At 46.0% G+C, this 26,126-nt stretch overlaps 1 protein-coding gene and 1 long non-coding RNA gene across 4 annotated transcripts in view; one reads left to right on the forward strand and one right to left on the reverse strand.

Annotated features, from left to right (window-relative positions):
* The window catches only part of LOC143211680 (putative methylmalonate-semialdehyde/malonate-semialdehyde dehydrogenase [acylating], mitochondrial), a 58,122-nt gene extending 35,622 nt beyond the window's left edge, over positions 1-22,500 (forward strand). For all 3 annotated transcript variants that reach the window (XM_076429547.1, XM_076429548.1, XM_076429549.1), the window contains 4 exons: positions 320-687; positions 2,032-2,460; positions 7,855-8,133; positions 21,868-22,500. In XM_076429547.1, the coding sequence (XP_076285662.1) occupies positions 320-687; positions 2,032-2,460; positions 7,855-8,133; positions 21,868-21,969 (1,178 nt within the window). In that variant the 3' untranslated portion in view covers positions 21,970-22,500. The remainder of the gene's footprint in view (positions 1-319; positions 688-2,031; positions 2,461-7,854; positions 8,134-21,867) is intronic.
* The window catches only part of LOC143211547 (uncharacterized), a 315,481-nt gene that overhangs the window by 228,600 nt on the left and 60,755 nt on the right, over positions 1-26,126 (reverse strand). The window lies entirely within an intron of this gene.

The raw sequence follows: 26,126 nt of genomic DNA on the forward strand, positions 1-26,126 counted from the left end.
CCTCTAGCTCATCAGGAAGTTAGTTTAAAATCAATTGCAAAATTTGCCACCGAACAAACAGACAAACAAACAAGAAAGCGAGTTAATAAAAACATGGTAATAATAATAAAAATAGGTTTATATAACGTATCACAATCTTTTATAAATTATAGAAGGGGAACAAATAATATTCCTTAACATAAATTTATTTATTAATTTAATAAAATTAGTTACATCAGTTTAGCTTTAAACAATTTATTTGTAATTATGTAATATAATATGCAGAAATATTCACTACTTAAGAATGAAAAGTAACGTTTAATGTTGGTTTCTATTGTAGAAGTGGTCGACGCTTGTACCGGGATTCCTGCTCTCCAAATGGGCGAGAGTATGCCAAATATCGCCACGGATATGGATATCATTTCTTACAAGATTCCTCTCGGAATAACTGCCTCCATCTGTCCATTTAATTTTCCTGCGATGATACCCCTTTGGTCGTTTCCGGTCTCGGTTGCATGCGGAAATGCCACCATTTTGAAACCGTCAGAACGTGTGCCAGGCGCTTCAATGATCCTGGCTGATCTGTTTACAAAGGCTGGTGCTCCGCCAGGTCTGTTGAATGTTATACACGGTCAACATGCCGCTGTTGATTTCATCTGCGAGCATCCGGACATCAAGGCAGTTTCCTTCGTTGGATCCGATCAAGCGGTATGTTGTGTAATAAAAGTTGATTCGTGTACACCGCTCTCAGAACCATATACATAGTTCCAGTAAAGATACGATACTGAATTCGGGTGATCTACTCTCTTCATATTGATACACTTACATCATTCTTGACAAATCTTTAGATGAATTCATATATTTACTCTCTTAAATGATTCCATGTACAGTGGCAGACAAAAGAAACTTCAAATAGTAATAACACACAGGGTGGAGTCACCTAAGATTTTCACCGAAAATATGTTCGTTGTTTTTAGTAATACAAGAAAATGTTTCAGGAAGAAAATGTTTGATTCAGTGGGGCAATTATTGTGATGGAGAAGTTTCGTTTCTCTAGGTTATATTCTCGTTTTCTTACATGGGTGTTTATTGTTCGTGGCAATATACAAAGTACTGTTCAGAGAAAGAGTTTAAACTAGCGGGACGGGAACGGGGCTAGACGAACGCAAAGACGATCTGAATGGTCGGGCTTCTTTCCCCGTTCCCGTCCCGCTAGTTTACACTCTTTCTCTGGACAGTACCTGTACATTGGAAGATTGTTGTAATTCCTAGTAAAAATAGATTTAAGTGAAACGATATGTAAAACAACGGTGAGGCTGGTTTGAGAACGGCGCGGCGAGAGAAATGTTATTTTGTTTATTCGTTGCTGTGTAGCCAAGCGTGCGCAAACAGCTGAGAGGCTGTTTGTGGCCGTTAAGGGTGACGGTCCGAATTTGACCTTGGTCGAGCGAGAGTGTGGTGGCACCCTTACACGCCGTTAGATACATATACGTACATGAGGTTACAAGGGCTCCGTACTTTTCAAACCACGTCTCGCTAATGCACATTTGGGGCCCCTACGTAGTCTCAATCGCTAGATAAAAGACCCACCAAGTGCTCTTGGTGTCTAAAATGGCCTACTTTCGCGTTTTCGAGGCTTAGTTTTCATTATTCGGCAACATATAGCGAAGTTCGAGAAGCAAAGGGCGGCGCGACAGTGCTGCCACTGTCAAGACACATACATTTTCTTAAATATCGAGAGATTTAGGGTTCTTATAGAAAAAACATACACCAAGCGCACTTGCAGGGACACATACAATGTCAATGCAACCTTTATTATGTTAAAATATACGTGTTTAAACACACAGTTCGATATTTACGAAGTACACCCCTAAACGGAGAGTTTCGGCACAAGTATCAATTCCATGGCATTTTTAGCTAGGAGCGCTAATGTCTGTTTCTCATCATTCAGTCACTGTTTTACCGATACATTGACTGAATCGGTAAAACAGTGACTGAATATTATTATAGAGAAAGAAGAACGGACTATATGATGTGCTGATTTTTTTATAGGGAAAATACATTTACAAACAGAGTAGCGCTCACGGTAAACGCGTGCAGTGCAACATGGGCGCAAAGAATCATTGTGTCGTTCTACCGGACGCAAACAAGAACAAGACAATTTCACAAATCGTGGGAGCCGCATTTGGAGCTGCTGGTCAGAGATGCATGGCTCTTTCGGTGGCAATATTCGTCGGTAAATCGAAAGACTGGGTTCCAGAGTTGGTAGAGGCTGCGAAAAAATTGAAGGTCAATGCTGGACATGTACCTGGTACCGACCTTGGACCAGTTATATCGCCACAGTCGAAGGAAAGAATACACCGACTAATAGAGTCGGGGGTGAAAGAGAACGCCACGTTGGCTCTCGATGGTAGAAGACTAGTGGTGAAAGGTTTCGAAAAAGGCAATTTCGTTGGTCCCACCGTGCTGACGAATGTGCAGGTTTGTATTATTTAAGGGAAGCAGTAACGTAACACGCTGAAAATATGGCAAATTTTAGGAACTTTTTGTGGAAAAACATGTGTATGTCCCCCATACTTTTTTTTAACTTTTCGTGTGTTGTTCGTTTACGTTGTTTAATATTCTCTTTATTGTCTCGTATTATTCTTTTGAACGAAAGAGGGTAGTTATACTATATTTTAATTATTCACACATTTACGAATTGATTGTTGTATGTAAACTATTATAAACCCATTGATGTATGCAAGTGCCCTTAAAAATCATGCAAACTCGGAACAATTTATCTAATAACTTCAAATCAATAATACAACTAATTGTGAAACTTAGTACAGTAATGTCTCTATTGACGCAAAAGCCTCGGGGGGATTCGGTTGCGTCGATCGTAGACAGGTAGCTATTTTTGGAGTTTCAAAGGCCGAACCGAACGTAGAGAAGGACAGTGCGTGTGAAGCGAGACCACACGCAGGCGCAGTGATGCCAGATGAGGGGAGTCACGGTGAAATGATGTACCCCCTCTCTGATGACGGCGAATGAGTGGGGATAATGGGATACACGTTGCGCGTGCGCGATGGGGACCGTGGAGTGTGCACCTGCGCACAGTTCTGGAATGGAATAGTGGAAGGGGCAAGGAGGAGAGTACATGAGCTCCGTTTGGAGCTCATTCTGGCATCACTGCGCAGGCGTTTGAACTGTGCCGACGACTGCGCCTCTCCGCGTCTCTTTCTTCCCCATACGCTGTCCTTCCTTGCGCCCGAAACGTTCATCGTCAATTAAACAACTAAATACAGTTGAAATTATATCGTGTTTGGTCTTATTTTAATCAGAAACATGCGACAAGTATATTGGTAAAAGTTTCATAAAAAAATAAGTAATAATAAAAAAGATTTTATATTGGTATTACATTGTGAGGACGCACGGGCCTTTGCAACTGTGCGACGACTGCGACTTTCCACGTCGCATTAGTAGTAGTTCACACCGACATACCCGAGCCGAGGTCAGATTACTACAGTGGAAGGGATAATTTTTGCGATTATCGTGTACGACCTTTTTGCGTTTATGGAGGATTTACTGTAGTTGAATCTAAAAGGATCCATATGCAACACTATTTATTTTACAAATTAATACAAATTTAATTCAGCATTAGCAACTGCATAACTGTTCTAATGTTTTCCTGTTCAGTTCGGATAATCGAAGTTTTATTGTATCATTTAAAAAACAGAGCCATCTCGTATATTATTTCTCTTTATTAGATATTAATGGGCATTATTTTAACGTAGACAGTAAAAATTTAATAGATTATGGAGAAAGGTAACAGTAGAGATATTTCGGCTGTGTTTCCGTTTAGGCCCATCATTAGAATTGGATGAAATTTTGCAAAGAGGTTCTTTTTTGACTAAAATGACGATTGTCAGAAGGATTTTTGGCGACTCGAAAAAAAATTTTATCATTTCGATGTCGGTCTCTACCTTACCGACTTTCTATCTTATGTCCGTCCTTCAATTGTTAAACCAATTAATTGAATATCTACAATGGGAAGATTATGCGATCAGAATTAGTTAGGGTTAGGCGGTGGTGGGGGCGGAGACCAGGGATACGAAAATCCAGCAGTAGTATTTTATTTTATTTTAATCAGCTACAAAAGAGAGAGAGGGTCGGTAAGGTAGGGAGTGACATTGAAATGGTAACCAATTTTTTTTCGATTCGCCAAAAATCCTTTTGGCAATCATGATTTTAGTAAAAAAAGAACCTATTTCCAAAATTTCATCCAATTCTGATGATGAACCTAAACGGAAACTTCGCCGATATTTCTCCTTCAATATTAAGAATAGCATATTAAGAATAAAAATTACACAGGGTGATCCGTTGCAGTCGCCTCATTCAAGTATTCTGGAATTGACTGTTGACGATATTAATAAGTACAGGGTGTCTCAAAATTCCCTCCGGAGCCGAAAATGGGAGGTACCTGAGATCATTTCGAGCGACATTTTCTCAAAGGAAAATGTCGCTTGAAATGATCTCAGGAACCTCCCATTTTCGGCTCCGAACGGAATTTTGAGACACCCTGTATATCAGAGAAAAGTTGAATGGTTATAAGCGGACCCTACACGGTCAATCGGAATGACAGTCACGTCGAAGATTGACATTCGGATTGATCGTGAAAGATTAATACTGACGGACTGATGAAATGGACTGACGGATTTCCAGATATTTGGAAATCCGAGCTTCAATAACGGGAAGTGGAGGGGAGACTAACAGTCTGAATGATGCTGTAGAGCAGGCATGTCCAGAAGTTTATAATATAACCTTATATTATAGGGGAATGTCTAAATAAATAAATTATATACTTATATAATATTAATTTTTAATAAATTTATTCTTTTATTTATGTCCTTTAATATTAAAAAAAAATATATATCCCAAAACTGCTTGGGATATAACGGAAGTGGACATAATAGCAGAAAACTTAAAACTTCAAAGGTTCGCCCAGTAGCAAGGAATAATAATTTCTATAATCATCAGAATTTGCTGACATTTCACGCAGCAAATTTAAATGACTGTAGCGATCTCTTTTTTTAAGCCATTCCTTCATCCATATTGACCTTTTGATTTTTTTTTGGTTCCCAATGCTAAAATAATCGCCAAACAGGCTTTCTCTTTAGAAGACATTGCGACTTCTTGGTTATAAAATTTCGTCATTCAATACTGTCAGTCTGACTGATAGATAGGGTCCTTCGTGATTGAAGTCAGGATCAGTCAGGATTGACAGTCTGACTGTTCAATCAGACTGTCATTCCTGATTGACCGTGTAGGGTCCGCTTTAGAGGTCATGTTGTCTGATGCGAGCAACTTCTCCCTATCTGGACGCATAAATAGCATGTGAAATTCAATTGTACTTATGAAAGTAAATATATGTATTATGGAGTGCATTGGTTGAGTAGATTATCATTTGGTACGAAACAGTAATTTTTCTACAATTTCTTTTCTCGAAACATGTTGTCCGACTTATTGTTAAAAATTGTTAGTTTAAGAGATATTTTAATTTGAATATTGTAGAATGGTCTGCAGTTTTAGTACGTTGAAATATCTCATAAATTTATGGTTTTTAGCCATGAGTAACTTTTAGAACTTTACCGAAAAGTATAATAGTAAAAAATGATTTCATTTTGAAAACAATATTGATATATGTGCAACATTTTTTTAATATCGTCAAAAATTTTCAGAATGTGGAACGATTTAAATGGGTTTGATACTGTGTAAATTTTATGGAAATGTATCTGTTTCCGGTAGAAGCAAAAAGAAATTATTACTTGGTCGATACTACGATGTTTAATTAGATGTTTCATTCACATGCTGAGTATTGTCGAAATATAGTATAATTACCCAGTCAGCTAGGCTTGCCTCGAGCTAGTGGCGCTCCCAGGGGGGGGGCAGAGGCCCAGGTCCCTCCCCCAAGAAAAAAATGTTTACCTTCCAAAATTAAAATCGCGGAATAGCCCTTGACAGATATGTTGGCTAAAAGAAAGGTCATCACGCAAAACCTAGGGCTGGGTTCAACTCGCCCCCCCCCCCAGATTGCACCTGGGTGCGCCACTGCCTCGAGCAGACATCGAGCACAGCCTGCAATCGTACGATGCCAGCAGATGTCGAGCATTAAGCTGTCAGAACGCGCTTGAAGCTCAGGATGCTCGGAATCTGCTCGACTTTGGACAGCACACCCTACTAGCATAATGCGATACTTATTCGGACGCAGAAGTATCGCTTTATGCTGGCCCGATCTGGGTTAGGTCCTTCGTTTAAAAGGGCAGCACGGTCGCACTAATATGGCGGATGTCGATCATGTATGTACCTTGTGCAGTCAACCAGGTATCCACCACGGACCTAAGGACTGTGCATAACCCTGGGGTGGGAGGGGGTGTGTGGCAGATGACGAAAGGGGTATCAAATTGCCATCTTGGATGACAGCACTGTGGTGTGCTCTATAGGCGACTTTAAATACTAATGTAGCGTCTGTAGCACGTGCACCGACGAGATACTATTAAGGACTGCCAGCCCCTGTGCTATTCAGCGAGCCCGGTAACCGGGCGCAACGGGCGCGGGGATAACGTGAAAGTTACAGTGATCTGATATACCACATCGCTAAAAGTTCTAAATAGTGCCGCAATAATGCCAAAACATCGTTTGAAATATGGCGGAGAATGTAACATTTAATAATAATCGATATAGTTTCGTGATAATTCGCATTCTCACCGATGCATCGCGACGAGAATCTCCTCAGTGGTCTTCTTCACCGACAAAATGCCGTCGTTGGCCTTCTGTTTCTCTGGATGGAGAGAGAATATGTCCTAGAGGGCGTAAGAAACACCGAAATATTCGGCCTTGCCAACTCCCATAAGGCTGGCAGTCTTTAATAGTATCTCGTCGGTGGCACGTGGTCTGTAGAATACACGCGGTCGCGGTACGCCAGAACCATTTTGTGCCCGGTACAGGCGCGGTAAAGTTGGCGAATCGTCGTGGCTTTGTGTTTTCTGTGCGTTGATACACACTAATTTATAAAAATGCCAGCGTGTATTGTGAATGGTTCTGTTCCATGCTAAAGATGTAGTACAGACGCTACACTAGTATTTAAAGTCGCCTATAGAGCGCACCACAGTGCGGCCATCCAAAATGGCCGCAGTCAACCGTCCATCCCAGCTCGCGCCACGCTCCCTCTCATCCATAAATCCACTTTACGCTCAGTCCTTAGCAGTGTGGCCAGATTGAGGTTGAAACGAACCTCATTCCCTCTCCAAGCTCTCCACCTTTATCCCCTTCGACTATCCTATTCCACCGTTCAGTCCCTATCGCGCACGCGCAACGTATCTCCCATTTGCCTCACTCTATTCTCGTCGCGCAGTCGCGCAACACGTGTCACATATTACTCTGGTCATCAGAGAGGGGGTACTTGTATTCCCCTCGATTTCTTTTCGATTAGCCCGGTCTGGTAACACTGGTCCTTAGGTCCGTGGTACCCACGTACGCATTTACTGTATTTCTTCCAACAATTTGTTAATGTTCATCTAAAATATATTACAAAATTTCTCTGAATGTTTATTCTTTACTTGGTAATATATTAATTTATAGTCTTATAATGAGAATTTGTGCAAACATGTTAAATATATAAAGGTTTTAAATAATCTGAACATTTAGGTTAACTACACAAGGGATCTTATCCGATGTCCGCCACATTAGTGCAACCGTGCTGCCCTCTTAAACGAAGGACCGAGCTGCCTTCGTTCTGTCCTCAGCTTGTGCATAAAGCGACACTTTATGCTGGTAGGGTGTGCTGTCCAAAATCGAGCATGTTTGTTTACTGGGTAACTACATATAATTTTCTAGCCATCGATGGAATGCTACACTGAGGAAATCTTTGGACCTGTGCTTTCCTGTATATTCACTGATACTTTAGACGAGGCTATCAACATTATTAATAAATGTCCTTACGGAAACGGAACTGCTGTTTTCACGACAAACGGTGCAACAGCCAGAACGTTTGCAAACAGAATTGAGGCTGGGCAAGTTGGTATAAATGTTCCTATCCCGGTGCCATTACCCATGTTTAGTTTCACGGGAAATAAAGGATCTTTCTTGGGTGACAATCACTTCTATGGTAAACACGTAAGTATACAATTATAAATTATTTCTACACTAGTTACGAGAATCTTTCGAAATTATTATGTTTTATATTACAATTTAACGCGAACGTATAAGATAAATCGTACAAAATAGAAAAATCGAACTAACAATGTATAGTATCACTGAGTTTATTTTCCTGTAGGTTTAATTATTTTATAATAAAGTATCCTATAATCATATATATACAGGATGTTCCAAAATTCGTGAAAATCCCGAAAGAGGGTGGTTCCTCTTCGGCCAATCGACAGTTGGCGCGCCGGGCCGACTGTGCCAACTCGCCTCTAGGTCGTGCTCTGATTGGTCCGTGTTTTTCGTTAATAACTCCTAAACAAAGCCGCGGATAACATTTTTGCGAAGGAAAATGTCGCTTGAAATGGTCTCAGGAACCACCCTCTTTCGGGATTTTCACGAATTTTGGAACACCCTGTATATAGATAATCATTAATAATTAGCAGATTGTTTTATTAGTAATGGACCCCGTTATAGCTTTTGCCTTTGATTCGAAAGTGTTCTAAAGTACCTATAATATATGATTTACGAAATATTATTTACAAAACGGTTTTCTAAGCACCGACATTCTATCAATGGCAAAGTACATGCAATGCATTAGTAATCTTGCTGTGTAACTTAATCTCCATACATACATGTATACGTATACAGATATACATACACAATTTTACTCATAAATTACTTGTAGAACAAAAATGATTCAACAAGAGTTGGTGTTGAGTGAGACAAAAATGAATAATTTTTTACATGAAGAATCTATACAGCATTTGTCTGCTGGATACAGCACATTTAAGTGTTTTGAGCATTACAGTAAATCCTCAATCGGTGTCCAACAGCCGTGTTCTGCACGGACGGCGGCCGTATAGGGACACTATTTTTTATGACTACGTCCACCGCGAACATAGAGAAGGACAGAATGAAATACGGATCGCGTGGCCGAAGCGTGTCGCCGTCGCCGGCACAGTTTAAAGGCCCGCGTGTTCTCACAATGTAATGTCAATTAAAAATGTTTTATTTTTTATTAAATAATTTTTTTATGGGACTTTCACTAACGTATTTCTGCCATTTCCTGATTAAACTGACACCAAACACGATATAATTTCAAGTGTATTTCGTGGTTTAATCGACGATGAAAGTTTCGGTCGCAAGGTAGGACAGCGTATGGGAAAGAAAGAGACGCGGACAGTCGCCGTCGCCGGCACAGTTCAGAGAATGTGCCATACGCTGTTCTTCGTTGCATTCGAAACTGTCATCGTCGATTGAACCACTAAATACAATTGAAATTATATCGTGTTTGGTGTCATTTTAATCAGAAAAATGCCAGCAATAAGTTAGTGAAAGTTCCATAAAAAATAATGAAAATTAAGAAGTTTGAGAATTCGATTCACTCGAGTCAATGTAGTGGTGTTCACACCGATATACCCGAACCGAGATCAATCATCGCGGCCCTGCGGCGGAGCGCTGCGTTGGCCGGCAGTAGAGTGGGTAGGCACTGGACAGCGTTCGCACAGGCGACCCGGGACTGCGATTGAGGATTTACTGTACTTGTATTAAAGATTAATTCAGGAATATCCGATATGATTACTAGTTTGTGACTCCATATACCTTAGCAGTTTTTTACTTAGCGTATTTTTGAGCTGCACGAACAAATATTACACGTTATAAAATAAAAACTCAAAAGCACTTTTATCTGCCGATGAAAAAGTAAAATGTGGAAAGGCTGATCATGGTATTGTGTACCATATTCGATATCAAACAACTTTCGTTTGAAACATTTCATTATACAATTACTAGTTTATGAGTAAATTTAGGTGGTGCAATTAGGTGACTCATTCTGTATATGTACTTTAACATTTTCTTTGGTTCTACAAGATGAATTACCCAACATACTCGGCTTAAATTATTTTGTTATTATTGTTGAACGGATTTTTATTTTTTTACGTCTTCAAACGTCTGTAAGTCACTTGAGGGTCGCTTTTAGTTTTTCATAAAATTGTTACATATTCACTTTTTATGCTCATCTCTCAGTTGATACCATGGTGGGTGCGGTAAGTAAAATATCTATCATAAACTATTTGGCTGAATTTCCGAAGACGTCCATGCTCAGAATTGGATGAAATTTTGGGAATAGGTTCCTTTTTGACTAAAATGATGATTGTCAGAAGGATTTTTGGCGACACGAAAAGAAATTTTTTACCATTTCAATGTCACTTCTACCTTACCGACAATTTTTTTGTAGGGTTAGGTCTGGGTTAGGTCTTTTGGAATTGAGTAAATCCTCTGTGAAGGATGGATCCGGCGACAGACGCGTCCAAAGTAGAAGTAGGAGATTATGCGAATAGCGGGACCCTATTTATACCCTCGCCGGACGCTAGTAGATGAAGGAGTTTTTAAATCCCTTGGGCGGTGCGGTTTTAGTGGGTATGGCTAAGGGATGAGTCCCATTTCCCCCAACTTTCATCTTAGGGAGGGCGAGCCCCACACTACCCCCAACCTCCATCTTCGGAGGTGTGCGTACTGGCAATTCCCCACCATCCTTAAACAAAAAAAAAGAAAAAAGGTCTGGGTTAGGTCTGGACGAGGGCACGGACCCTACTAAAAAAACGAAATCAAAACGCAAACGGCACACCAATTAGGTACTCCAAGAATATTTTTCCAAAAAATTCTTATAAAATAGTCTAAACATAGTTAAAAAATGTTTTTAAATGGTTTATAAACAATCATATGGTTAGTAAGCGAAAAAACATCTGATTAACTTAGAAAAAAATTGACTTGACCGGGGATTCGTACCTGGTCCAAAAAGTCTTCAGCGGTTCCGCAGACGGAGACCATAGCTGTTGCACCAAGCGACGGCGTTGGAATCACCTTCGAAATATTCGAATATGTATATCGTACATAGTATTATTATCGTTTTTGTATTAGGCAAGTTTTAAAGTCTGGGAGATGTTTTTCTGAACGTAGGAACGTTTAATATCACATATATTTTTATGATTCAGAAAATATAAGTATAACTTAGGAAAAACGCCGAAAAAAGCGGTTTTTATTTTTTTTAACTATGACGCACCACTCACAAAAATCTGAAAAAAATTGAGCATAATACTTTTGATAATATCTCATTGCTAAATTAAATCTGGAGTAGGACCTTTTAGATTTCTATATGAAATCTGCATTTTTTCGATTTTTTTCGTGTTTTTCATTTTTTACAAGCAGAGCTTGCAGCGGAAAAATCTGGATATGATACCTAATATGTGGCTTGGTATCCGAAATGTGTCAGATTTTTTTCAGAATTTTTAATTGTCAATAAATAGGGAAAATGGGCCAAAAACTGGTTTTTCGATTTTTCTCGATAACTACCCTTACAGATGAGATAGGGGGCTGAAACTGGGCAGAGACGGGTTTTTTGGGTAGTCTATCGAATGGTCCAAGTACGATTAAAATCCCGCTGGTGGCCGATTTCACTATCAAACCCGACTATAGCCTTTCGTCGAAGTCGGATCGGACCCCAAGTTGAAACTAGATTCTCCCCAACGCAGGGTAATCCGCGGTCCCTTGAAACCTTGCAAAGCCCATAGAATCGTACACCAGGATTGAGTCCTGACCTAGTGGATGGCAGAGGTAGGGAGTGGGCACTCTCTGTGCCCTCTCTGGGGTAGCTAAATAGAGACAGAGTAGGGAACGGGACATATAAGTCAAGGACACACGCGATGGTGTTATAGCGAAGTGGGGAGGGTGCCAAAAAGGGCAGGTGAGGCATACCTGCAGGTCCGAAGGTGAGGGGTCCAACACCCACCACGAGCCTTAAAACAGCTCAAAAACTCTCTGTATTAGTGTAACGGTTCTGCTTCCGGCGAGATGCGTCTGCCACGGTGGTCGTGTCCTCTCGTGCTGAATAGCTCGCCGAGCCAGGTTCGATCACTGGCGAGAGAATCGACGGAAGCTGAAAATGACTCAGTGCGCGGGGCGAGGAATAACGACGATGTATTTATATATTTTCGGGCCTCACTACAGGTACTTTCGCGGGACCGGATATAATTGGTGCATGAACCTATCGCGGGTCGCGAGTCGCGGCGCGTGGCCGTCCGTTCGCGTAACTGGTGCGTGGGTTTACCGGCGTCGTGAGATCGGGGCGTCGCGGCGCGTGCCCGGCGATCGGTACGGATAACGACTCAGGGTACAGGCGAGGATGGTGCAGGAAACCCTACCACGAGTCGGGATGACCTCGTGGCGGTTCTACGATAAACGAAAGGGATGCTGTCCCTTTCATTTACACGTCTCCGTGGCTGACGGAGTTCTCGAGGTGCTGCCTCGAGAGACTGGGTTCGGCGGCTGGCCGAACGGCAGAAAAGATGCTGTCTTTTCCGTTCAGGATACAGGCGGGATTGGTCCGGGAAACCCTACCACGAGTCGGGATGGGCTCGTGAAGGTTCTACGACAAACGAAAGAGATGCAGTCCCTTTCATTTGAACGTCTCCGTGGCTGACGGAGTTCTCAAGGTGCTGCCTTGAGAGACTGGGTTCGGCGGCTGGCCGAACGGCAGAGAAGATGCTGTCTTCTCTGTTCGGCGAGTATGCTGTACCCGCCGTGGGAACTGTCGATGTCGAGGAGGCCGATGCTGTCGGTAGCTCGACGTCGAGAGCGTGGGAATTTTAGGAAGAGTGAATAGCGATACGTACCACTATTCTGGAGAGGGCTCCTAGCTGCTGGCTAGGATGGAAAAGAGGCCCGTGCCTCGTTTGCATCGCCTTTTATAGGCCTAGGTTGGTGGTGGGGGAACTGGCGTGGGGGAACGTGGATGTGTGACGTCGTATTTCCGTGTCCGCCAAGATGGCCGAACCTCGACGTCCGTTTCCCGCCGAATGTGTCTCGGAGCGCGGGACTGTACGTCGTGACGCGATGCGTGTATACGGCGTGTTCGGCGGTTCTCGGTGTCGGTCGGCGGTGTTCGGCGCGTGTCTCTTAGTAACAGGCCTGCACCGTACAGGTCTGTTACACCCCCCTCCCCCTTCAGGACAGCGAAAAGCAAGAGAGCGAGGCCCCATTTATTAAGTTACGAAAGACAGTCGTATCCTGGTGTACATGTGGCGGCGTAGTATCGGTTCCTTACATCTAGGGGTAGGTAACGAGTAAACGGTACTGGGTTGGACAACACAATAGACGTATATATTTATATAGAGACAAAAAAACATCCTTACAACTACTCAGTCTTGGTTCGCCAAGTCGCAAAAAGAAAGAAAAAGAAATACATGTTGTTTTGGTGACGCGGTCGAAGGCGCGGTCAAAATGGCACACAAAAAAAAAAACCATTTGCGCGGGGCGTCCGCGTTTGGACTGCTTACACCTAGTGCCCTTCTCCGGCAGGGAGAAGGGGTTACGTCGCGCGGTTATAACTGTTTCCGGACTCGGCTCGACGTACGGAAAAGAAACGAAGGCGAAACAACAACAAAAATGCTCTCTTTGGCGCGGACGAGAAAAGAAATAAACGATCTATTTGCGCGTTGACCCCGAGTGCCCCTCCCCGGCGGGGGAAGGGGTTGCGGCGCGTGCTTACACATATCTCTGGTGTTGGCTCGACCTACAGACCGGAGGGGAGAAAAAACAATAACAGTAATCTCTTTGGCGCGGAAGAAAAAAAATAAACGATCTATTTGCGCGGGTCCGCGTTTGAGCGGCTTCAGTGTCCAGTGCCCTTCTCCGGCTGGGAGAAGGGGTTACGGCGCGCGTTTCACCCGTGTACGGGCGTCTACCTACCGGCGCCATCTCGGCGCTTACACCGGCGCAGTCTTCCGTCCGGCTCGAAGAACAGCATCCATCGCTCGTCTTCGAGGGATGCACGGTACCGCCTCGTCTGGACGCACCTGTTGGGTACCTCCACGTAGCGGCCGTTAGGCAGCTGGTACCACGTCGTGGGGCACGGTGCGTAGCTTCCGTCGTAGGCGATCGGGCGAGGGGCCCCCGGTGCCCTTCGCCATGGTGCCACCGGCTGTCCGCTGTTTCCCGGCTGTTCCTCCTCCGGCAGTTCCGGGTCCGTTGCCGTCGCCACACTTGGCCGGATTACCCCTGGGGGTCGCTCCCTGGTGGTCGTCTCTGTCGGGGCTGCTGTTGCAGGCGGGATGGCCGGCCCCGGGCGTGCGTGGGTGGGCCCTGCCCGTGGGTCGGGTCGAGGCTGTCGACCCGTACCCTCGGCGTCGCCGGTACTACGTCGTTGAGCGCTGGTGGGCGTGTCTGCGGATTGGCCACGCTGCCGTGTGGGCGTCTCGAAACCCTCTGGTTCGGGGATTTCCGACGGCTTCCGCTGTCCTGTCGTCGTCGCCTTCGGGGTGGGCCCGGCTGGGGTCCGTGCCCGTTGGGGCCTTGGCAGTAGGGCGTTGTGGCGCCGCGCCCTGGATGTTGATCGGTTCCTCCGCTCGGCCTTGGGTGTCAGTGGTTCGTTGGGCCACCATTTCGCCGGCTCTGGAGTTTCTATCCGGTGAGGTTGGACGGACGGCGGATGACCGGCCCGTTCGCGGTGGTCCTCTATTGTTGCCGGCGGCAGGGTATCCACCGGGGCGATGCCACTGGCCACGGCGGGCGCTGGCCGTCTGGCCACGAGTCGTATTGGGGTGGGAAACCACGTAACCGCTCGTATTCGTGGTGTGGTGGACTTCGGCCGTGCGGCGGCCGTCGTTTTCGGTGCCGAGGTGGCTCCCCTTCCCGCCTCAGTATCCCTTGTTGTCCCCGCGGGCTTAGCGGTAGAGGGCCGCTTCGAAGTGGTCACCGGTTGGGGACGGGTGGCCTTCCGAGCCGTGACTTCCATCTTCCGCTCTGCCGCTGTGCGTGTGCGCACCACGTGGCGGCCGGTGGGCCCCTCCTCTCCCCTGGCGGTGGTGCGTGAGCGCACGGCTTGGCGTACGGAAGATTCCGTCGCAGTCGCCGTTGTGGGTCTCCCGGTCTCCATCGGTGTATCCTCGGTGGCACCGGTGACCGTAGCTGCGGTCACCGATGTCCGCGTTGCCCATTCCGGGATGGTCGGCGTGGGTGGTCTCTCGTCGACGTTCGACGGCTCGTCGAACAGGTCGCGGAGGTCCCCGTAAAAATCATCCATCTTTTCCCTCGTGCTGGCGTGTCGTCGCTGCTGCTGCGGTGGATGCTGCGATTTTGGAGCTGCTTGCCTATGACAAAGATGAACAATGTTTGTTATTTTTCGTGGTCGGCCGCGTCGCCGTGGTGGTGGCGCTCCGCCAGAATTGGTGTTCGAGGCGGTCCCTTCTGCGGCGCCCTCCGCCGTACTCTCCTCGTCCTCTCCGGACCCCTTGGCGCCCCTCGCATGGGGTTTCAGGTCTTGCACGTGAATGTGTCGTGCCCACTTCCCCTTAGTGTCCCGGAGGTCGACGATGACCGGTGACACAATGCGTCCGACCGTGTACGGACCGCTGTACTTCGGAGCGAGCTTCGCGGCGATGCCGGCCCCTTTGTCCGAGAGCGTATGTTCTCTTTTCCAAACGCTCTCGCCGACGGCGGGTTTCCATTCGCGGTGCCGCAGGTTGTAGTGTTTCTCCTGGCGACCAAATGCTTTGGCCAGGTGCAGCCTGGCCAATTCCTGAGCCTCACGGAGATTTTCCCACCTCTGTGTTGCTGGTTCGGAGCTGTCTCCAGCCGGGTGCTGCCCGGGTGGTCGTAGCTCCCTCCCTTGGTTGAGGTACGCCGGACTGTACCCTGTTGACTCGTGCCATGCCGTGTTAATGGCAAATCGTGCTTCGTCCAGCTTCTCGTCCCATCGCTCATGGTGGTTCTCGGTATATTGAGCGAGCATGGTCTTAACGACCTTGTTGGCCCTTTCGACCGGATTACAATGGGGCGAGTACGGTGGCGTGCGTCGATGTTGAGTTCCCGAGGCCCGCAGCATTTCGGTGAAGGGTTTGCCGATGAACTGGCGTCCGTTATCAGTGATGATAATTTCTGGTGCTCCGTGTCGGAGGACGACATCCTTCAGAATGGCCGCGGTGACGGCGGCGCTGGTGGCTTTTCGAAGTGGCGTGAGTTCGACCCACTTCGAAAAACGATCGAGAGCGACCAGCAGCCATATGTGTCCCCGGCGTGAACGTGGCAGAGGGCCGACGAGGTCGATGGAGACCGTGTGCCACGGTTGTGTTCCGGGGTTTGCGTGCATGTGTCCCGCTGGCTGCTGTGGTGCTGTCTTGTATTGTTGACAGCTCGAGCAACAGCGAACATGGCGGGCCACCTCCCTAAACATTCCGGGCCAGTAGTATCTTTGCGCCAGGCGAACAATTGTTTTGGCTATGCCGAGGTGTCCGGCGGTGGGGTCGTCGTGGTGTTGGTGGAGGAGGGCCTCCCTTTCCCCCGCCGGCACGCACATCTTCCAGGCGTTGCTGGCCGTTGGTTCGTTGTAGTCGAGCTGGTGTAACAGGTGTCGAAACAGTTTCCCCTCGCGTATCTGGTAATCTGGAACGGACGCGGGGTTTTGGCGGACTGCTTCGATCTTTTTCTGGTACCACGTGTCGGTGCGCTGTTTCGACTGGAGCAGATTTACTTCTGGTACTGGAGTGTTTCTGGAGAGCGCATCGGCGACGTAGTTGAGTTTTCCGGGTCGATATTCAATATCGAAATCGTACTGCTGCAGTTCGAGGGCCCATCTTGCGAGCCGTCCCGTCGGGTTGTCGATCTGCTGCAGCCAACGGAGTGCCTGGTGGTCTGTCACGACGGTAAACTGGTATCCTTCGATGTACGGTTTCATCTTCCGTATGCCCCATACGACGGCGAGGCACTCTTTCTCCGTCGCACTGTAGTTCCGCTCGGTCATACTGAGGGTGTGGCTCGCGTAAGCGATGACCCTTTCCTCGTCTCCTGTGCCTTGGGTCAGGACTACGCCCAGTCCATGGTCGCTGGCGTCCGTTTGGAGCGTAAAACGCTCCGCAAAATTTGGGCACGCCAGTATCGGGGCGGCGACGAGTCGTCGCTTCATTTCCTGGAACGCGGTTTCTTCGGCCTCGGACCACCTCCACTTCGCGTTCTTACGGGTGAGTTTGGTCAGTGGTTCCATCAGTTCGGCGAACTTGGGCACGAACCGGCGATACCATGACGCCATCCCATGGAATCGTCGTACGTCTCGGATGTTCTTCGGCGTCGCAATTTTGGCGATCGCGTCTGTCTTTTCTGGATCGGTGCGTATCCCTCGTTGGTCGACCACGTGTCCCAAGTATCGGAGGCTGTCCACACAGAAGTGACACTTATCTGGGTTTAGCCTGAGTCCGGCGGCTCGCAGGCGTTTGAAGACCTCACGCAGATGCTGCTGGTGAGCTTCGAACGTCGGACTGACAGTAATAATGTCGTCCAGATATGCGAACGCATACGGTTCTAGTTCCGGGCCGATGACTCGGTCGAGCAGTCGCTGAAACGTCGCTGGCGCCGAGTGCAGACCGAACGGCATTACTTTAAATTGGAACAGCCCTTTCCCGGGTACCGTGAACGCTGTCAGTGGTCGACTACTGTCTTCCAGGGGTACCTGCCAGTATCCGCTCTTTAGGTCGAGCGTTGTCAGGAATTTGGCGCCGCGTAGCTTGTCGAGCGTCGCTTGTATATGCGGTAACGGGTACGCATCTTTTTCCGAACGTTCATTGAGTTTCCTGAAGTCGACGCAGAATCGTGGCTTCCCGTCTTTTTTTTTTACCACCACCACTGGCGAGCTCCAAGGGCTGCTGGAGGGCTCGATCACTCCGTCCCGTAGCATTGCTTCGACTTCGGTGTCGATGACGGCCTGCATCGCTGGATTCCGCGGGCGGTACCGTTGTTTTATCGGCGTTTCGTCTGTCAACTTGATTCGGTGCTGAACGAGGTTGGTGCGTCCGGGCACTGTTTTAAACAGTTCCATTTCGCCGGCAAGAAAATCGTCCAGTCGTTCACGATCCTCGGCGCTGGGGGTGCGTAAACCCGTTTCCAGATCTGGTTTTGTTTCGGCGAGGTACGCCACGGGCCATGAGGCAATATCGGCCGGTGGCCGTAATTGAATTCCTAATGCGGCAATTGTCTGGATGCCCAGGAGTACCTGCGGTCCCATCTTCGGCAATATGGTGAACTCGTGTTCCCACTCGTACCCCATGGTGATAAACGGGAGGCGCAACGTGCCATTCGGACGTGTGTTTGACCCGTCGGCCAGGCCGACCAGGCCGTTCGTGGTCTGTGGGGTGATGCCCTGTTCCCGGGCCCACTGCTGTACTTCCTCATTGACGCACGACAATTGTGCCCCTGTGTCCAGGAGGGCTTCTACCTGCCGGCCGAGAATCAGGATGGATAATAGTGGCCGGGGTGTATAATTTATTGCGGGGGCCTGCGGTCGTTCAATTGGGCCGCGCCCCTTGGCCCGTTTCCCGACGGTTGTCCGGTGTGTTGATTACCTGGTGGGTGGCACTCTCGTGTGAGTATTCCGTCTCGGCCGCACCGTGCACAGAATCGTCGATATATATTCCGACACTCGAAGCGGTTGTGCCCCCGCTGTTTGCACCGCCAGCAGTGCGTGACGGGGCTGTATGTGTCGTTCGACGGGCCCGCTGTGTTTGCCGGTTGCTGACCGGTATTGTACGTGGCCGCCACGTCGGTCGTGCGATGCTCCGGACCGGCTTCGTAGGCGGAGCTCCGGGCGAGAGGCTTCTGTATTTTATTCTTTCGCTCGAGTGCCCTCTCGATCCGTTGGACCTGGCCCAGTAGGTCGTCCAGGTCTTTAACGTGGGCCGGGTTAATCACGACGGTATGCTCTGGCAGCATATTTTCGTATACCGTTTCCAGGTAATCGGTGGTCGGGATGTCGGCCCGTCGCATCAGCGTGATTAGGGCGTGCATATACTTCTGGAACGGCTCTCCGGGTTTCTGAGTACGTTCACGGGCCTCTCGTTCCCGCTGTAACTGTGTCTGCTCCGCGGAGAAATTAGCTACGAACTTTTTCTTGAAGTCCGTCCATGTGGTAATTCCATGTTTGCTATTACGATACCAAACCTGGGCGTCTCCACGTACCAGCTCGGTAACCCCTCGCAACAATTCCGCGTCGGAGAGGCAGTAGGCCTCCTGCAACTCCGCGAGCCGTTCTACGAACGCGTGCGGGTCCTTTCCGTCAGTGGTACATGCCCATTTACGCATGCGATCCATGTTCCTTCCTGGGTCGTTCGGTGGCTCGACGGTGATGAAGGTTTGTGCGGGTGTTTGTATGGGCGTTTGTGCGGGCGGCCCACTGGCCGCTGGTTTCGGTTCGTCCATTCTGAACAGTTGCTCGGGTATGCAGAACAGATCCTCCGTCTGTGTGCGGATACAGTTCTCCCAATGTTGGCGGAGTTCCTCCGGGGTTCCGGTGATTGATACTCGTAGGCGCCGCAGTTCGGCCAGTATTCGCTTCACTTGTATCGCGGTGACTTGTGCAGGGCGTTGTGGCATGCCCTATTGCCTGCACTTGGTCCCTGGAGACGTGCCGCGGTTTGAATCTGCCCGCGCGGTTGCAGTAACGCCGTGCGTCCCGAGATGGCGCGCACTCTCACTCGTGTTCATTGGCACTGTCACTATCGGTCGACACTAGATGTCGCGGACTGTCACGCTTGTCCGGTTTCACTGGTTCCTTTGATCGAACGCTAGATGTCGCGCGCGATGCATCACTTCCGACCGGCGAGGTGTCCGCACGTTAACCTCGAAATTCGGCCACGTGGCCGTTATTCCGACGCGTGATTTTCGCACCCAGTCCCTGTTCGGGCGCCATGTAACGGTTCTGCTTCCGGCGAGATGCGTCTGCCACGGTGGTCGTGTCCTCTCGTGCTGAATAGCTCGCCGAGCCAGGTTCGATCACTGGCGAGAGAATCGACGGAAGCTGAAAATGACTCAGTGCGCGGGGCGAGGAATAACGACGATGTATTTATATATTTTCGGGCCTCACTACAGGTACTTTCGCGGGACCGGATATAATTGGTGCATGAACCTATCGCGGGTCGCGAGTCGCGGCGCGTGGCCGTCCGTTCGCGTAACTGGTGCGTGGGTTTACCGGCGTCGTGAGATCGGGGCGTCGCGGCGCGTGCCCGGCGATCGGTACGGATAACGACTCAGGGTACAGGCGAGGATGGTGCAGGAAACCCTACCACGAGTCGGGATGACCTCGTGGCGGTTCTACGATAAACGAAAGGGATGCTGTCCCTTTCATTTACACGTCTCCGTGGCTGACGGAGTTCTCGAGGTGCTGCCTCGAGAGACTGGGTTCGGCGGCTGGCCGAACGGCAGAAAAGATGCTGTCTTTTCCGTTCAGGATACAGGCGGGATTGGTCCGGGAAACCCTACCACGAGTCGGGATGGGCTCGTGAAGGTTCTACGACAAACGAAAGAGATGCAGTCCCTTTCATTTGAACGTCTCCGTGGCTGACGGAGTTCTCAAGGTGCTGCCTTGAGAGACTGGGTTCGGCGGCTGGCCGAACGGCAGAGAAGATGCTGTCTTCTCTGTTCGGCGAGTATGCTGTACCCGCCGTGGGAACTGTCGATGTCGAGGAGGCCGATGCTGTCGGTAGCTCGACGTCGAGAGCGTGGGAATTTTAGGAAGAGTGAATAGCGATACGTACCACTATTCTGGAGAGGGCTCCTAGCTGCTGGCTAGGATGGAAAAGAGGCCCGTGCCTCGTTTGCATCGCCTTTTATAGGCCTAGGTTGGTGGTGGGGGAACTGGCGTGGGGGAACGTGGATGTGTGACGTCGTATTTCCGTGTCCGCCAAGATGGCCGAACCTCGACGTCCGTTTCCCGCCGAATGTGTCTCGGAGCGCGGGACTGTACGTCGTGACGCGATGCGTGTATACGGCGTGTTCGGCGGTTCTCGGTGTCGGTCGGCGGTGTTCGGCGCGTGTCTCTTAGTAACAGGCCTGCACCGTACAGGTCTGTTACATTAGGTAGAATGGCCTACTCACCAATGACGACCGCCCTGTCTAGTAGATCAACCGCTCTGCAAGCTGCCCGGGCTATAAAAAGCAGAGGAGGGAGTTCGAACGCTGTGGATAAACGCAACTCATAGAGGGCCGCGGGCCGGCACCGCCAAATCTGATACCAGCGTAAACAGCCAGTGTGCGTTAAGGAAGTGGGCAGTGCCGATCACTCCTCCTCGGCTAAACCTTTACTACTGCTAGTACTACTACTACTAGGTCTGGCCGACACCACACACACCCACCCAATGTTTCTGAGAAGAAACGGCTAACGACTGTGGATAACCCCCGAAAAGTTTATTTTAAAAGGGAGTGGGAATGACATTAGTCTGAGTTAGGTTTGGCTATATAACTGAAGTTGTTGTTAATCTGGAAGTGGAGTTAGTTTAATAATAAAACGTGGGAAATTTTTTTAGAAAAGGCCTGGGTTAGGTCTGGCTAGGAATTTGTACGCGAAACGAATTAATTGAATTAGTTATACAGGTATACCCACCATGTGGGCCGCCTACGACTTTGTCGGTAAGGTAGAGAGATAATTTTTTCTCGCGTCGCCAAAAATCCTTCTGACAATCATCATTTTAGTCAAAAAAGAAAGTATTGTCAAAATTTTATTCAATTCTGAGCATGGACGTCTTCGAAAGTTTAGCCTAATAATATTTTATAATGTTAGATGGTACATACGGCATACGATCATTGTTATTATTAGACTACGGATGTTATGCATTTATAACAAAAATTAGTACTTGAATGTCTATTTTGAAATGTTCCATATATTTCTAGGGCATAAACTTCCACACCCAGACGAAAACGATAACGCAATTATGGCGATCTGGAGATGCCAGTGACATTGCTTCTTCAACAGTCATGCCAACAATGCAATAAAGACTGTATTTACTTAATGTCGAATTCAAAGATTACACGTGCTGAATTTCTAAGCTTATCAAGGTCATTGAGGAGACCAAAGTCTTTACTACTGTCCGTCCAATGAGAGTTGGCATAGAGAAACTCGTAGGTACCACGAGTTTCTCCGCGATTGGCCGAATCGCTTGACGAAGATAGCAAACGAGCGTCTTGAGTGCGACTGCAATAGAGCGATGTGGTGACGCCGAGCTCCTATGACGACCGTTCCCGTCAGAACCTAAGCGCAAGAATGGGGTCCGCAGCCGAGCGTCAGGAGTGGGGTCTCGCAGATCCCCCTGCACCCCACTAGCAAAATCTGTGCCAACTCTCGTTGGACGGACAGTACTTTCGTACAAAAGAGAATATTTTTATCAGTTCCTGATAATGTCTTCCATTACAACAATATATACAAATGTTGTTTCTTTTAATTAATTAAACATACACTTCCTGTTGCATTTGATATGAATATATTATATTTTGTACTAGAATAATAAAAGAATGCACTCTAAATCACGTAATTTACGTTTATTAACCTTTACGTTTTATTATGTTCAAGTTTTGTAATGCTTCGTAATATTCTACAGGGTGTCCCAAAATTCCTGCACATCCCGGAAATGGGAGGTTCCTGAGACCATTTGAAGCGACATTTTCCTTTGCAAAAATGTTATCTGCTGCTGCCCGGCGCGCCAACTGTCTATTGGCCGACTATGCCAACTAGCGTCTAGGTCGCGCTCTGATTGGTCCGTGTTTTTCGTTAATAACTCCTAAACAAAGCAGCAGATAACATTTTTGCAAAGGAAAATGGTACCATCCACTTTCGGGAAGTTCACGAATTTTGGGACACCCTTATAACAATAATGTACCTTACATTTGCGAATATTAGTTTTGTCTACGATTTAGAGCAAATTCGCCGTTTCGGAACGTTACCGGTCGCTAAGGAAATAGCGATAACTCATAAGACCGCAATAGACCGCAGGTAAATGAAACGTACACTTGTTTAATAGCCTTAACAGCTTCTTTTCCAAAAAAATGAACGCTTGATCGCGATTGATATGCAACTTTTTCGTTAATAAAGTGTACCAGATGTGTAGATTCTCTTTTTCATCTCCCAGAGTTTTAAAAAATTAAATAAAGCAACAAAATCAGAATATTATATTAAATTAGGACATTGCCCAACAATAGCAAGAATGATAAACCAGCGTTACAGCGCGATGATAAATCGCAGAGGTAATTTCAATTATGGTTGAAAATGCCGGTCTTCTAGAACTACTAACTTTGAACTTACGTATCTCCGACAGAAGTACGTATTAAATATTGGCTGTAACAACAGCACACCTTTTCTCGCGCATGCGCGGCGATGTCAGCCTCAGTAACGTAATAACAAGTGTATTTGTGTATATTTTGTAACTCGTAGGACACGTCCTGGAGTCTTTTTGTCCGATAAGATTATTTCGGTACATTCCCGCCAATACATATAGCTGCCTCAGGGCTCTGGCCGCTCTGATACCCAATAGTAGATACGTTACTGTTTTCTCGCGCGTGCGCGAGAAAAGGTGTGCACAATAGAAGCACTGGGCAGTAGCTGTATGCCCGATTTCAGCGGTCAAAATTCAATTTTTAAAACTTTACATAGATTGTAAAATTTTTGTGGCTTGAGTTAGTTGAATAACTGAGGAACAATCGCCCATCATTCGTTTTCCCATTCATGTATCCATAAAGCACAGAAATTTGTCGGAAGTTTGGAATTCTGTTAACACGCTTTCATTTTTCAACGAATTCACCTATTAGTAATTGTTACCTTATTTACAAACACTAACAGATTTTTGTTTTATAGAAGTTTTTTTAGCTAAGTATAAGGTATACTTTTAAGAGAAATTCACTTTTGTACTATATACACTTTTTTAGTTATTAATATTTAAAGATTCAGTCACTTTCTTTATGATTCTAAGACTTTGGTAATGACTTTGTTATACCTCCGGGTGCGACCGGGTGTTCATTTTTGTGTCATTGTGTTCTTTGAAGTTTTCTGATTAAGATGCAAGAACAAATGGCTGCTACTATGTGCTACATATATAGCTACATATATGTATATAGTTGATCTACGAAAAAATGACAATCGCGCGCGCGCGAAAATCGCAGTATTTCTCACATCCTGTATGTTCGCATTCGCTATATCTTCGTATTAACTTAAATAAATACTAAATAATAATAATAAACACACAAGATATACTAAAATAAGAAAACAGTATACACATGAAATTTAAATAATATACAGGGTGGGGCAATAACTATGTCCACTTTGAATATTGCCTTTATTTGTAATAATATGAAAAAATGTTATGGACAAAATTTGCGCGGTATAGAGGGGTACATGTTGTTTCATAAACATTTTTTTGCCTGGGTAGAGACATAGAGGAGATTTCAAGGTCACCTTGATTTTTTTAAATCGAAAGACCTACTTTTTGTATCATTAATCGATAGACTATCGAATTCTGAGTAAAAATGTATTGATCTCCATATGTCTTAAATCTAATAGTTAACGAGATATTATCAAAACAATTTTCTTTCTTCTTTTGATAATATCTCGTTAACTAAACCTAATGGTATAGGACATACGAAGGTCAACACCTTTATACTCAGAATTTGATACTCTATCGATCTATGGTATAAAAAAAGGACAATCTGTTTAAAAAAATCAAGATGACCTTGAAATCTCCTCTATGCCTCCACCCACGCAGAAAATGTTTGTGCCACAACATGTTCCTCTCTGAACCGTGCAAATTTTGTTCATAACGTTTTTCCATACTATTATAAATAACAGAGATTATTCTTTGTAATAACTATTTTAAAACGACATTTTAAATGTAAATGATTACACTTTTCGATAGTGTACATAAAATAGACGAATAACGTTAAAATATTGATTATAATCCGCAGTACTTGATTGAAAAATAGCTACAAACTTTACAATCTAATACGCTCCTCTGTATGGACAAATTTTGCACTCCAAACATCTGTTTCAGCAAAAACGATATACAGTACAACAAGTAGAAATCTCAAGCTTTAAAATGGTTGTTTTTCATCAAATTTGGATAAATTTTAGCAAAGTTACAGCAGTTTCAATATTGAGCGAATTTTGAACTAGCTGTGGCCGCTGAAATCGGGCATACAGCCCACAGTGACGAACAAGAGTTTCTCGATTATGTGAATCCTCGCCGATTTCGATGAGCTTTGGATATGTTGTCAAGACCATGATTCTGATCAATATTTCCCTTTACAGTTTTTACAATACGCTTTAATAAATACAGTGAATCTTGGAAGTATTTCAACGCACTTTAAAACAGTATAATTTTTTTATAATTGTACCAAACGCGCGACCATGCAATTAGAGACATTGGTTTATTAATGATCTGCAAAAAAGATGTTCGAAAAATGACAATTTACAAGGTTGCATGCAAAAATAGAACTTTTTTATTTGGGACCTTAATGAAAATTTAAAATATATGTTTTGTAGATCTATGTTAGTTATACGCATGCTGAAAATTTCATCAAAATCAATTAACATACCCAAGAGCCACAAGTGGTTAAATGTGGTGAAAATCATAGTTTTCCGCGACTTTTGGTCAGTGTTTGCTTAAAATTCACAGATTCTTACATTTTTCGATGTTCCTACGAACGTTTTTCGAACGTTATGTGTTAGAAAATGATACGTCTTAAAGACGTCTGTTTTACGTATAAGAGACAGTTCAGAAGACGTTCGTAGGACATTCGGGAAGAGTAAAAATAGATTTCGGCAAAAACGAGTTCAAAGTTAAACCAATAAATAGCTTTATTAGAAGAATGTATGTGGAATTAACATAAAAAGTGTAATCAGTAAAACCACGCGCGGCAGAAGTGAAACTTCTTGCAGTCTCGTAATGTTTAGAAGTAAATTAAGATTGTAAATGGCAAATAATCCTAATGAAGTGACGACAAGATCCGGAACAACTCTCGATGCAGTATTTGCAAGACATTTAGACAAAATTGAATCATGAATATTTATATCATATTTTAGCTATCACAAGCCAATTGTTTCAATAATAGAATCATAGAAACAACGCAAAGAAGCAGAGCGTATGGGAAATGCTATGAACTATGTC

The sequence above is a fragment of the Lasioglossum baleicum genome, chromosome 8, assembly GCF_051020765.1.
Source record: "Lasioglossum baleicum chromosome 8, iyLasBale1, whole genome shotgun sequence".
NCBI lineage: Eukaryota > Metazoa > Arthropoda > Insecta > Hymenoptera > Halictidae > Lasioglossum > Lasioglossum baleicum.